The 15467-nt window shown below is 43.0% G+C and overlaps 1 protein-coding gene across 2 annotated transcripts in view; it reads right to left on the bottom strand.

The window, feature by feature from the left end:
- The window catches only part of SCRN3 (secernin 3), a 190989-nt gene that overhangs the window by 68230 nt on the left and 107292 nt on the right, over positions 1-15467 (bottom strand). For both annotated transcript variants that reach the window (XM_053698460.1, XM_053698459.1), the window contains one exon: positions 10928-11090. In XM_053698460.1, coding sequence (XP_053554435.1) covers positions 10928-11090 — 163 coding nt within the window. The remainder of the gene's footprint in view (positions 1-10927; positions 11091-15467) is intronic.

Genomic DNA, 15467 nt, shown 5'->3' with positions numbered 1-15467 from the left:
ACCGATTCACAAAGATCATTACCGGTATCTAAGGTTTGCCTTTCTAGACAGGCATTACCAGTTTGTAGCTCTTCCATTCGGATTGGCTACGGCTCCGAGAATCTTCACAAAGGTTCTGGGTGCTCTTCTGGCGGTACTAAGACCGCGAGGAATTGCGGTAGCTCCGTACCTAGACGACATTCTGATACAAGCTTCAAGCTTTCAAACTGCCAAGTCTCATACAGAGTTAGTACTGGCATTTCTAAGGTCGCATGGATGGAAGGTGAACGAAAAGAAGAGTTCTCTCTTTCCACTCACAAGAGTTCCCTTCTTGGGGACTCTTATAGATTCTGTAGAAATGAAGACTTACCTGACAGAAGACAGGTTAACAAAGCTTCAAAATGCATGCCGTGTCCTTCATTCCATTCAACACCCGTCAGTAGCTCAATGCATGGAGGTGATCGGCTTAATGGTAGCAGCAATGGACATAGTACCCTTTGCACGCCTACATCTCAGACCGCTGCAATTGTGCATGCTAAGTCAGTGGAATGGGGATTACTCAGACTTGTCCCCTACTCTGAATCTGGATCAAGAGACCAGAAATTCTCTTCTATGGTGGCTTTCTCGGCCACATCTGTCCAGGGTGATGCCATTCAGCAGGCCGGACTGGACAATTGTAACAACAGACGCCAGCCTACTAGGTTGGGGCGCTGTCTGGAATTCTCTGAAGGCTCAGGGACAATGGAATCAGGAGGAGAGTCTCCTACCAATAAACATTCTGGAATTGAGAGCAGTTCTCAATGCCCTTCTGGCTTGGCCCCAGTTAACAACTCGGGGGTTCATCAGGTTTCAGTCGGACAACATCACGACTGTAGCTTACATCAACCATCAGGGAGGGACAAGAAGCTCCCTAGCAATGATGGAAGTATCAAAGATAATTCGCTGGGCAGAGTCTCACTCTTGCCACCTGTCAGCAATCCACATCCCAGGAGTGGGAACTTCATCCGGAGGTCTTTGCCCAAATACTTCGACGTTGGGGCAAACCAGAGATAGATCTCATGGCGTCTCGACAGAACGCCAAGCTTCCTCGTTACGGGTCCAGATCCAGGGATCCGGGAGCAGTTCTGATAGATGCTTTGACAGCACCTTGGACCTTCGGGATGGCTTATGTGTTTCCACCCTTCCCGATGCTTCCTCGATTGATTGCCAGAATCAAACAGGAGAGAGCATCAGTGATTCTAATAGCGCCTGCATGGCCACGCAGGACTTGGTATGCAGATCTAGTGGACATGTCATCCTGTCCACCTTGGTCGCTACCTCTGAAACAGGACCTTCTGATCCAGGGTCCCTTCAAACATCAAAATCTAATTTCTCTGAAGCTGACTGCTTGGAAATTGAACGCTTGATTTTATCAAAACGTGGTTTTTCTGAGTCAGTTATTGATACCTTAATACAGGCTAGGAAGCCTGTTACCAGAAAGATTTACCATAAGATATGGCAAATACTTATATTGGTGCGAATCCAAGAGTTACTCATGGAGTAAGGTTAGGATTCCGAGGATATTGTCTTTTCTACAAGAAGGTTTAGAAAAGGGTTTATCCGCTAGTTCCTTAAAGGGACAGATTTCAGCTCTGTCCATTCTTTTACACAAACGTCTGTCAGAAGTTCCGGACGTTCAAGCTTTTTGTCAGGCTTTAGCTAGGATCAAGCCTGTGTTTAAAACTGTTGCTCCACCATGGAGTTTGAACTTAGTTCTTAATGTTTTACAGGGGGTTCCGTTTCAACCCCTTCATTCCATTGATATCAAGTTGTTATCTTGGAAAGTTCTGTTTTTAATGGCGATTTCCTCGGCTCGAAGAGTCTCTGAGTTATCTGCCTTACATTGTGATTCTCCTTATCTGATTTTTCATTCAGACAAGGTAGTTCTGCGTACTAAACCTGGGTTCCTACCTAAGGTGGTCACTAACAGGAATATCAATCAAGAGATTGTGGTTCCATCTTTGTGTTCTAATCCTTCTTCGAAAAAGGAACGTCTGCTACACAATCTAGATGTAGTCCGTGCCCTGAAATTTTATCTACAGGCAACTAAGGATTTTCGACAAACGTCTTCCCTGTTTGTCGTTTATTCTGGTCAGAGGAGAGGTCAAAAAGCTTCGGCTACCTCTCTCTCCTTTTGGCTTCGTAGCATAATACGGTTAGCCTATGAGACTGCTGGACAGCAGCCTCCTGAAAGAATTACAGCACATTCTACTAGAGCTGTGGCTTCCACTTGGGCCTTTAAGAATGAGGCTTCTGTTGAACAGATTTGCAAGGCTGCAACTTGGTCTTCTCTTCATACTTTTTCCAAATTTTACAAATTTGACACTTTTGCTTCTTCGGAGGCTGTTTTTGGGAGAAAGGTTCTTCAGGCAGTGGTTCCTTCCGTATAAAGAGCCTGCCTGTCCCTCCCGTCATCCGTGTACTTTAGCTTTGGTATTGGTATCCCATAAGTAATGGATGATCCGTGGACTGGATACACTTAACAAGAGAAAACATAATTTATGCTTACCTGATAAATTTATTTCTCTTGTAGTGTATCCAGTCCACGGCCCGCCCTGTCACTTTAAGGCAGGTAATTTTTCCATTAAACTACAGTCACCACTGCACCCTATGGTTTTCCTTTCTCTGCATGTTTTCGGTCGAATGACTGGTAATGGCAGTTAGGGGAGGAGCTATATAGCAGCTCTGCTGGGTGAATCCTCTTGCACTTCCTGTTGGGGAGGAGTTAATATCCCATAAGTAATGGATGATCCGTGGACTGGATACACTACAAGAGAAATAAATTTATCAGGTAAGCATAAATTATGTTTTTTATTAAATATTAGTTGAAACAAAAAGTATAGATTATGAAAATGTTATATTATGACCTTGTTAAAAATCTGGAAAGATTGGGGGGGCGGAGCCGGCCGAGAAAGATCATGGCCGCACAAATCTGAAGCTCCGATTCTGTCCACTGAAAGCTACAAGAAAAGGGGAGAAAAAACATTTTAAAATGCCATGATTCAAGGCAAACTACCAAGACTAACATCTGAGGAGAGATTGGAGAGCTGTGGGTGCTGATTAGAGCTAACGGTGAGCAGGGCTTAGAAGAGCCGCGTCAGAGGCCTGGTGCGGAGGAACGGAACCACATGCGCAGCTCCTAATTGGGGACAAACAAATCTAACAGCCATCCACTGTGATCGGGAGAAACCGGGCACTGACAGGTTGCGGCGCCATTAAGAGCCAGAACGCGCAAACGGAACACACAGCGCGAGTGACCGGATCACTACCAAGGCCTGCTAAGCTCACCGCACGCAGAGAAGGAGACGGTGCAGCGCCATAGATTCAAGTTGCCCCAGATTCGGAGCGGTGTTTGCTTGGTCAGCTGCTTACAAGGTCAGTGTGCCGAAGGGCTTAATAGGGGGTCAAAGGAAAACGAACACTTAACCCAGGATTGGGCCCAGACATACAGGGGAATATAGAAACAGAGCTAATTCTTGTAAAACAAGAGGATTGGCTGATAAAGACTTTCTATTAACCGTTGCTACATAACGGATACCTATTGCAACCACTTTCATATCAGCAGATAAAACAGGGAGAATTCACATTTGGGCTCACAGAAGGGACTCTGCAGATAAAACGGTTTTGACCGCTACACATTACTTAGCTATGGCAGCCAAAAAACAAAAATCTGACAAAATGCAGAAACAAACTGCTTCAGGTGGCGGGAAACTAAACTCCTTCTTTAAAACATTTGAAAGTGGGGCCCAAGCCATAGTTGAAGCCTCACAGACAGATAGCATGGATTCCACAGACTACCCTGCAGACCCTACCCCCATCACTAGAGCAGACTTACGTTCCCTGCCCACGAAAGAGGACCTGAACTCATTCATAACCCAAGTCAGCAGACTAATAAAGGATGGCTTGGCAGATGTTAAAAAAGACATTAACGCCCTAGGCCACAGAGTTCTCCATTTGGAAGAGCAAGCAGATGAAAGTGCTAAAACCTCAGATGACATGGCCATAACCCTACAACAGCAGAATTCCACCATATTACAGCTTCAATCCCAAGTAGAAGACCTAGATAATAGGGGGAGGCGACAGAATTTGAGAATTAGGGGAGTACCTGAGTAAATATTGCCACCACAGATACCGTCCTATTTACAAAACTTATTTAAGTTCTTGCTGGGGCCAGAGAGGGAAGATAACATACTCTTAGATAGAGCACACCGCGCTCTCAGAGCCAGACCATCGCCATCAGCACTACCTAGGGATATAATCCTATGTTGCCACAAATTTATGGACAAAGAAGCAATTCTGATGGCAGCAAGAAAGAAATCCCCCATCAGGTTTGGTGAAGACTCCCTCCAGATTTTTGCAGACCTCAGTCCCCTCACTCTTGCAAAGAGGAAAGAGGCGAGATACTTGACTTTACATCTGACAGATCTGGATATCCCCTACAGATGGGGTTTCCCATTCTCCATCAGAGTCGTCAAAAATGACAAGACTTTTACATACAAAGATCCAGAGGACCTGGAATCGTTCTGCCTGCAATTGGGCATCCCACAACCCTCTCTGCCTTCTATTAAAGATCTAATGGTAGACAAACCGACACAAAGGAAGCTCCCAAACAACAACCAACAATCTGAATGGTCTACTATGCCTAAAAAGAAAAGAAATACTATTCCAACCTCATCGCAGGCTAGAGACATAGACACTGAACCACCATGAAGAAGGTTGTATGGTACAATTTTGGGACATTAAATTACCAAAGACTGCAACGGGTTATAGACCCGAATTTCTTGTTGAATTAGAATGCATCGTGAACACAGTCAATGTTGAACCCCCTTAGAGGGCCCTCTTACATAGAATCCCCCCACCTCTTTCCATTCCTCCCTCTTTTACACTATATTAATCTCCCCCTCCCTACCTTGATATATTAACCATTCAAGTAGCTGTACATGTGGACAGGCATGTTTGCTGCCTTACACCCCTACCAGTAACTAGTTCCTATTCCCTGCTTTCTCTGTTATCCGCTGGGAATATACGTTTCTCTTCTCCCCCTCTTCCCCCCCTAAGACTCACTTCTAGAAGGATGCGAAAGCATCATACAGTTAATTGTTTGAAATGTTATTGTTTTACGTTTATTACTTTGTTGTTATGTTTATACTTGTTATTTATCTATTGCAGCACAGAAACCAATGCTCCTTTTATTACTCTAGCAGTCACCAACCCTGGAAGGCAGAAGCCAGACTACCTTGCTAACGCTCCCTACCTAGCATGTTCTTTCCCCTTAGGCAGGAGATCCCAACTCCGACTATCGATGGGACTAAGGAGGGTAAACCTACAACGAACTCTAACCAAATACACATACAAATGGCTACCCCCGTAATAAACATAATATCACAGAACACAAAGGGCCTCAATTCACCCACAAAGAGAGCGATAGCCTTACGCAGTTTAGCTAGCCACAAAAATTCAATTGTTTTCTTACAGGAAACACATTTTGTTAGAGACAAGGAACCCACATTTTGTTCGAAAGATTATACACTGGGGTACTATAGTTCAGGTGTGGTAAAAAAAAATGGTGTATGCACGCTATTACACAAGAACATCCAATTCCAACTCCAGAGAAAGGTGACAGACACAGAAGGTAGAATACTCATTCTAACAGGTCTACTGTTTCAAAGACCGGTGACCTTAGTCAATGTATACGCCCCCAACAGCAGAAGGGCCCAATTCTTCCAATCCTTACAAAGCCTAATCACTGAACACAAAATAGGTACACTTATATTAGGGGGAGACCTCAATGTCACACTAGACCCTGCCCTGGACGCTTCCTCTAGCAGACCTACCGCCCAAACAAGACCCCCTAACTCTGTATTTAAATGCCTCTCACACTTAGGCCTATTAGACACATGGAGGATAAGGCACCCAACCCAGCGAAATTACACCTTTTACTCATACCCCTGGGCAGCATATACCAGAATAGACTACATCCTGTTAGATAGAAACCATCTCTCCTTGCTGCGGGATTCAGATATCCAACCGACCTCCTGGTCGGACCATTCACAGGTGTGTACACAATTACAATGGCCAAATCACCCAATTACACCATTTATCTGGAGAATGGATGAATCTTTGTTACATCACCCACACACCACGGATGAGATAGCGAAATCCATAAAAGAATACTTCCTATTAAATACATCACCAAATATTTCGCCACACACAGTATGGGAGGCCCATAAAGCGGTAATCAGAGGGGAGTGCATTAAACATACAGCTTATAGAAAGAAGATTTATAATCAAACAGTGGACAAACTGACTACACAACTGAACCACCTGGAACTGACACATAAAAACTCACCGACAGACAACACCCTCCTCCGAAAAATAACTGAGACTAGACAAGAACTTAATAAGATTTTAACGAAGGAAGCACAGAGACGGGCAATTACGCTTAGAAAACTCTATTTCTTCGAAGGCAATAGAGCCGGCCCGTTGCTAGCCAGAGCGTTAAAGGCCCAATCATTAAAGTCACAAATACATAAACTAACAACCCCAGAAAACACAGACATCGTGGATAGTGAGGGAATTGCTAATCACTTTAGGGATTATTATTCCAAACTATATAATTTAGAATCGAATGAGACACCCGAACATCAAGAGGGTTTACGGAATTACATAAAAGGGGCTAACCTTCCCAAGTTACAGCCAGATCAGGGGGCAACTTTAGACAACCCTATCAGCTTATCAGAGATCCTTATAGCTATAAAAGACCTGCCGTCAGGCAAAAGCCCAGGCCCAGATGGCTTCACTAACGCCTATTATAAATCATTTAAGGATGCTCTGGCCCCACATTTACTTAAGCTTTTCCACACACTGGAGGAAGAGGGCTCATTCTCCCAAGAGATGCTGACAGCCCATATCTCGGTCATACCCAAACCCCAAAAAAATCTCTCCGACCCCAGCAGTTATAGACCAATATCTTTACTGAATACGGACATTAAAATCCTGGGAAAAATATTGGCCAAAAGAATCAACACCGTATTGCAGACCCTAGTACACACTGATCAGGTGGGATTCATCCCTGGGAGGGAGGCACGGGATAATACCATTAGGGCAATAACTCTCATTTCCTACGCTAAACACAATAAAATACCAGCTGCCCTCCTGACCACCGACGCGGAGAAGGCGTTCGATCGGATAAGTTGGGGGTTCCTAAGAGAAACTTTAAAAGTAATGGGGTTCGGTCCACTCACGATCACGCAAATTTTTAGCCTTTACGTGAATCCCTCGGCAAAGGTCAGGGTAAATGGGATGTTATCCAGTCACTTTAAAATACAGAACGGCACACGACAGGGATGCCCACTGTCACCAATACTCTTCATCCTCACTATGGAAGTCTTTGCGGCTCACATTAGACAAAATCAAAAGGTGAAAGGTATCGAGATAGGCCCACATGATTTCAAGATAGCATTATATGCTGACGGCGTCTTATTTACAGTCACAAATCCATTTCACACCATACCCATAATTTTAGACGAGATAAACACTTTTGGCCAGTTCTCGAATTTCTCAGTAAACACCCAGAAGTCGGAAATTCTAAATATCTCAATGACACAGTCAGACTTCCGAGCATTATCGAACATATGCCCAATGATACCCAGAAACAAATCAAATACCTGGGAATTTATCTATCCCCTACCCTCCCACTGTTATTTACTGAGAACTACACTAAACTCTTAAACGCAACAAGACATGACCTCCACACATGGGCCTTAAAACCCATCTCCTGGTGGGGACGTACCCAATGCATCAAAATGACTACACTGCCTAGGATCCTGTATATACTTCAAGCAGCCCCCATACCCCTCCCGAAGTGGTTTCTATCCCAACTTCAAAGACAGATTAATTCATTTATCTGGGGGAAGACTAAACCCAGGATCAATAGGGACTCCATGTACAGGACGACAATACACGGGGGGTTGGGAGTACCCAACATAACAACATATTACAATGCTATAACATTGCAAAGACTATTGGATTGGCACAGGGCAGGCGATACGAAGGCATGGGTGTCTCTAGATTCGCATATCCTTAAAGTCCCATCGGCAGGCGCACTGTGCTGGGTTCCGAGATCCCTCAGACCGCCCCAATGTAGCGAATTGGCGATACATAAACATGTGTTTGACACTTGGGAAACCATTAAGATTAAGAGATCACACATCACGGGAACCCGATCACCTCTTTTCCCCATCCCTATGAATGCTGAGATGATAGGTGGTTTAGATAGCGGTCTCCAGAGGTTGGGGGAGTGGGGCTATACATTGCCACTAAAAGAGTTTACACGAGCAGGGAGACTGGCAGATAGAGAGGATTTGAAGCTAGTGGCAGGCGGGAGATATTCCACCTGGCTGAAACACTCTCAGCTTGCTCATTTTATACACACGTCCCCGTTTCAAACAGACTACCTCAGGGAGTTGACACCATTCGAAAACCTGAAAGGAGAAGAAGAAAAAAAAAAACTTTAGCCAGATTCTCCTCAATGTACTCTTTTGAATGCTGTAGTCCTGGGCTGGACAAGGAACATATTCTTCCATAAGGAATAGGGGCACCAGGAACCAGATAAATAGGGCAATTATAAGGAAGTCTAGAAGGAGGCAAATTTGTACCATTCTTTTCAAAGACCTCAGAAAAGGCTCTATAAGGCTCAGGAACAGCTAGATTTTCCTTCAGACAGATATTCAAAACTACAGCAGATTTGCATAACGAATAGTTTTTACAAAAAGCAGAAACAAATTAAATACTTCCAGAATCGCAATCAATTAAAGCATTTGAGTATGCATTTATCAAGGTATCCCTGAAATCAGTGTAAACTAAAGTGAAGGCACAAAATCAAATTGAAAAGTCCCTGTGTGACCAGTACTCAAAGACAAAAGATACTGGTAAATTCTCTTGGTTTGCAGGACCACCATCCATAGGACTACCATCGTCGTCAAACAGTTAAACAGAGGTGGTTCTTGATTGTAGCGGAAACTCAACATTTCAGCAGTCTCAAGGGGAAATTGAAAATGGAGTCACTTATAAAACAGAGATTATCAATCCATGAACCACCATGCAATAACCTTAAAGGGACAGTCAACACCAGAATTTTTGTTGTTTTAAAAGATAGATAATCCCTTTATTACCCATTTCCCAGTTTTGCAGAACCAACACAGTTATAATAATACACTTTTTACCTCTGTGATTAACTTGTATCTAAGCATCTTCTGACAGCCCCCTGATCACATGACATTTTATTTATTATCTATTGACTTTCATTTTAGCCAATTAGTGCAGTGTCTGCCACAATCCACGGGCGTGCTCACAATGTTATCTATAGGGTTTACCTGAACTAGCCTCCCCTGCTGTGAAAAGCAAATACAAAAGCATGTGATTAGAGGCGGCCTTCAAGGGCTTAGAAATTATCATATGAGCCTTCCTAGGTCTAGCTTTCAACTAAGAATACCAAAAGAACAAAGCAAAATTGGTGATAAAAGTAAATTGGAAAGTTGTTTAAAATTAAATGCCCTATTTGAAACATGAAAGTTTTTTTTGGACTTGACTGTCCCTTTAACAGGCATAATGTATAAGACTGAGATCTTTGCTTTAACAGACTAAGAAATCTTTGTTTCTGGGGGAAAACAGGAATATACTCATAAAACAGACTGTGTTTGATCCTGGACTGAAAGGCTGTAATATTAGTAGCTACAGAATATCATTGAAACCAGCAAAACTGGATAGCTAACTAAAAAAATGCCCATATGTCAGTTTTTGGCAAGTGCTCTCATTTCTACGTGTTGCTTCGTTTACTAATATGTTTTCTGTCCTTTAAAAACATGATGGAATATGATTTATTTTAGCTTGGTCAGGGATAAACCCCTTGGGTTATTGCACCTAAATCTATGTGCAGGAGAAGACAACACTTAAGAGAAGTGGTCTCCTCAGAAAGCCCTAAATCAAAGGGGGGATGAAGCCCTCAAGACGGCCCAACTAGTAGCATCTTTTTTCCTGTCTTGAACATTTGCCGATCTTAATGACTGGATCGGGCCACCAGTGCTCTAAACATATGCTTCCTGAACAGAATAGCTTACAGGAATAAATGTATTCTAAGATGTGCAACTATATTCTTCTAAGCCTTCTCCATGCATATACACCATGACCTCCCTTTATTTTCTGTGTGTGTATGTGTTCTGTATTAAAATTGTTCTGTATAAGTTTGGGAGAATATTAAGTTTAAAAGTTTGTGGATAAAAAAAGTGAATTAAAGGTGATAAAAGGGAAAATAAACTCATAATAACTTTTCTAAAAATGGTCGAAAGGGATTTAGATGGATTAAAGAAGGAACCATTTAGGGTTAAAATCAATTTATTTTAATATATTTTTTCATTAATGGATTTGAAAAGAAAGTCAAAGTTAATCTTTTATTGTTCATATGGAAAATGCAATTTTAGGAGACTTTTTATTTGACTTCTTTTATAAAATCTGCATTGTCCTCTTGGTATCTGTTGATGAAAAACATACCTAGATAGACAGGATTAGCAATGCACTACTGGGAGCTAGCTGGTAATTTGTTTTTGCCTCTTGTCACTGGATTTGTTTAGTTGGTCCGTGTTGCTCTTGAGCAGACTTTATCTATGTGTTAAACTCATTGCATATGATTAAACACACAGTTATATGGAAGAAGTAGTACAATAATAACATATTAAAGCACTTTTAAAATTTAAGTTTAAGCAGATTTTTTTCCTCTTACATAGAACTTTTTTTTTTTTAAACTGCAATATATATTGTAGTTGAAAAAAAAGAAAGTAACATTGAATTCCATGGTCCTTAAACCTTTATACTGTCTGCCAAAATAATATTTATTTTGTAATAGTTGCTGTACCTTGAAGGATCTGGGGTCCCAGTGAAAAAATGACAGCATGGTTGTTGTGGATCCTGCGGTAAAATCGAAACCATACTTCCAGTTGTCATAAACCCTCCTTCCATGTTAATGCCACTTCTCTTATCAGAAAGGATTTCCATCATTGCTGTGGCTGTCATATTTCCTGAAACATAAAGGTTAAAAATAAACACCTGGGATGCCCTGCTAAAATTACTCTATAAGGAAAAGGTTTTGTATACTACAGTATTAAAGAGATACGAAAACCAAAAATGTTCTTTTGTGGTTCAGACAGAGCATACAATTTTAAGAAGGTTCTAATTTACTTCTATTATTAAATTTGCTTTGTTCCCATGGTATTCTTTGTTAGAGATTAAACCCCTGCTTTTCAACACAAAGATACCAAGAGAAAGAAATCAATTGATAATAGAAGTAATTTGCATGCTCTATCTTAATCCCCAAAACAAAATTTTGGTTTTCATATCCTTTTAATACTGTAGTATACAAAATGTTTAACAGGCTCACAAATGACTCCAATAGCTGTGTTGTGGACAGGGATACTTCTCCATAACTATGGGCTAGATTACGAGTGGAGGGCTCCCGCTCGAACGTAAACTACACAAGACAGAAGCTTTTTGCACGCGTTGGGTTGCGCTCTTATTACAAGTTGAAAGTAGAGAGTTTGTGCGTGAGCGTAAACCCGACGCGTGCAAAAAAACATAATTTATGCTTACCTGATAAATTCCTTTCTTCTGTTGTGTGATCAGTCCACGGGTCATCATTACTTCTGGGATATAACTCCTCCCCAACAGGAAATGCAAGAGGATTCACCCAGCAGAGCTGCATATAGCTCCTCCCCTCTACGTCAGTCCCAGTCATTCGACCAAGAATCAACGAGAAAGGAGTAACCAGGGGTGAAGTGGTGACTGGAGTATAATTTAAAAGATATTTACCTGCCTTAAAAACAGGGCGGGCCGTGGACTGATCACACAACAGAAGAAAGGAATTTATCAGGTAAGCATAAATTATGTTTTCTTCTGTTATGTGTGATCAGTCCACGGGTCATCATTACTTCTGGGATACCAATACCAAAGCAAAAGTACACGGATGACGGGAGGGATAGGCAGGCTCATTATACAGAAGGAACCACTGCCTGAAGAACCTTTCTCCCAAAAATAGCCTCCGAAGAAGCAAAAGTGTCAAATTTGTAAAATTTGGAAAAAGTATGAAGCGAAGACCAAGTTGCAGCCTTGCAAATCTGTTCAACAGAGGCCTCATTCTTAAAGGCCCAAGTGGAAGCCACAGCTCTAGTGGAGTGAGCTGTAATTCTTTCAGGAGGCTGCTGTCCAGCAGTCTCATAGGCTAAACGTATTATGCTACGAAGCCAAAAAGAGAGAGAGGTAGCAGAAGCTTTTTGACCTCTCCTCTGTCCAGAATAAACGACAAACAGGGAAGAAGTTTGGCGAAAATCTTTAGTTGCCTGCAAGTAGAACTTGAGGGCACGAACTACATCCAGATTGTGTAGAAGACGTTCCTTCTTTGAAGAAGGATTTGGGCACAAGGATGGAACAACAATCTCTTGATTGATGTTCCTGTTAGTGACTACCTTAGGTAAGAACCCAGGTTTAGTACGCAGAACTACCTTGTCCGAGTGAAAAATCAGATAAGGAGAATCACAATGTAAGGCTGATAACTCAGAGACTCTTCGAGCCGAGGAAATAGCCATTAAAAACAGAACTTTCCAAGATAACAATTTTATATCAATGGAATGAAGGGGTTCAAACGGAACACCCTGTAAAACGTTAAGAACTAAGTTTAAACTCCATGGCGGAGCAACAGCTTTAAACACAGGCTTGATCCTAGCTAAAGCCTGACAAAAGGCCTGGACGTCTGGATTTTCTGACAGACGCCTGTGTAACAATATGGACAGAGCTGAAATCTGTCCCTTTAATGAACTAGCTGATAAACCCTTTTCTAAACCTTCTTGTAGAAAAGACAATATCCTAGCGATCCTAACCTTACTCCAGGAGTAACCTTTGGATTCGCACCAGTATAGGTATTTACGCCATATTTTATGGTAAATCCTTCTGGTAACAGGCTTCCTAGCCTGTATCAGGGTATCAATAACCGACTCAGAAAAACCACGTTTTGATAAAATCAAGCGTTCAATTTCCAAGCAGTCAGCTTCAGAGAAGTTAGATTTTGATGTTTGAATGGACCCTGTATCAGAAGGTCCTGTCTTAGAGGTAGAGACCAAGGCGGACAGGATGACATGTCCACTAGATCTGCATACCAAGTCCTGCGTGGCCACGCAGGCGCTATTAGAATCACTGATGCTCTCTCCTGTTTGATTTTGGCAATCAATCGGGGAAGCAGCGGGAAGGGTGGAAACACATAAGCCATCCCGAAGTTCCAAGGTGCTGTCAAAGCATCTATCAGAACCGCTCCCGGATCCCTGGATCTGGACCCGTAGCGAGGAAGTTTGGCGTTCTGGCGAGACGCCATGAGATCTATCTCTGGTTTGCCCCAACGTCGAAGTATTTGGGCAAAAACCTCCGGATGAAGTTCCCACTCCCCCGGATGAAAAGTCTGGCGACTCAAGAAATCCGCCTCCCAGTTCTCTACTCCCGGGATGTGGATTGCTGACAGGTGGCAAGAGTGAGACTCTGCCCAGCGAATTATTCTTGATACTTCCATCATTGCTAGGGAGCTTCTTGTCCCTCCCTGATGGTTGATGTAAGCTACAGTCGTGATGTTGTCCGACTGAAACCTGATGAACCCCCGAGTTGTTAATTGGGGCCAAGCCAGAAGGGCATTGAGAACTGCTCTCAATTCCAGAATGTTTATTGGAAGGAGACTCTCCTCCTGATTCCATAGTCCCTGAGCCTTCAGAGAATTCCAGACAGCGCCCCAACCTAGAAGGCTGGCGTCTGTTGTTACAATTGTCCAGTCTGGTCTGCTGAATGGCATCCCCCTGGACAGGTGTGGCCGATAAAGCCACCACAGAAGAGAATTTCTGGTCTCTTGATTCAGATTCAGAGTAGGGGACAAATCTGAGTAATCCCCATTCCACTGACTTAGCATGCACAATTGCAGCGGTCTGAGGTGTAGGCGTGCAAAAGGTACTATGTCCATTGCCGCTACCATTAAGCCGATCACCTCCATGCATTGAGCTACTGACGGGTGTTGAATGGAATGAAGGACACGGCATGCATTTTGAAGCTTTGTTAACCTGTCTTCTGTCAGGTAAATCTTCATTTCTACAGAATCTATAAGAGTCCCCAAGAATGGAACTCTTGTGAGAGGAAAAAGAGAACTCTTCTTTTCGTTCACTTTCCATCCATGCGACCTTAGAAATGCCAGAACTAGCTCTGTATGAGACTTGGCAGTTTGAAAGCTTGAAGCTTGTATTAGAATGTCGTCTAGGTACGGAGCTACCGAAATCCCTCGCGGTCTTAGTACCGCCAGAAGGGCACCCAGAACCTTTGTGAAGATTCTTGGAGCCGTAGCCAATCCGAATGGAAGAGCTACAAACTGGTAGTGCCTGTCTAAGAAGGCAAACCTTAGATACCGGTGATGATCTTTGTGGATCGGTATGTGAAGGTAAGCATCTTTTAAATCCACTGTGGTCATGTACTGACCCTTTTGGATCATGGGTAAGATTGTCCGAATAGTTTCCATTTTGAATGATGGAACTCTTAGGAATTTGTTTAGAATCTTTAAATCTAAGATTGGCCTGAAAGTTCCCTCTTTTTTGGGAACCACAAACAGGTTTGAGTAGAACCCTTGTCCTTGTTCCGACCGCGGAACCGGATGGATCACTCCCATTAATAATAGATCTTGTACACAGCGTAGAAACGCTTCTTTCTTTATCTGGTTTGTTGACAACCTTGACAGATGAAATCTCCCTCTTGGGGGAGATAATTTGAAATCTAGAAGGTATCCCTGAGATATGATCTCTAGTGCCCAGGGATCCTGAACATCTCTTGCCCAGGCCTGGGCGAAGAGAGAAAGTCTGCCCCCCACTAGATCCGGTCCCGGATCGGGGGCTTTCGGTTCATGCTGTCTTTGGGGCAGCAGCAGGTTTCCTGGCCTGCTTGCTCTTGTTCCAGGACTGGTTAGGCTTCCAGCCTTGCCTGTAACGAGCAACAGCTCCTTCCTGTTTTGGTGCAGTGGAGGTTGATGCTGCTCCTGTTTTGAAATTCCGAAAGGGACGAAAATTAGACTGTCTAGCCTTAGCTTTGGCTTTGTCTTGAGGTAGGGCGTGGCCCTTACCTCCTGTAATGTCAGCGATAATTTCTTTCAAACCGGGCCCAAATAAAGACTGCCCCTTGAAAGGTATATTAAGTAATTTGGACTTAGAAGTAACATCAGCTGACCAGGATTTTAGCCACAGCGCCCTACGTGCCTGTATGGCGAATCCTGAGTTCTTAGCCGTAAGTTTGGTTAAATGTACTACGGCCTCCGAAATGAAAGAATTAGCTAGTTTAAGGACTCTAAGCCTGTCCGTAATGTCGTCTAGCGTAGATGAACTAAGGTTCTC

The sequence above is a fragment of the Bombina bombina genome, chromosome 1 (assembly GCF_027579735.1).
Source record: "Bombina bombina isolate aBomBom1 chromosome 1, aBomBom1.pri, whole genome shotgun sequence".
NCBI classification, from domain to species: Eukaryota; Metazoa; Chordata; class Amphibia; order Anura; family Bombinatoridae; genus Bombina; species Bombina bombina.
This window is presented reverse-complemented; position numbering and strand designations above follow the sequence as displayed.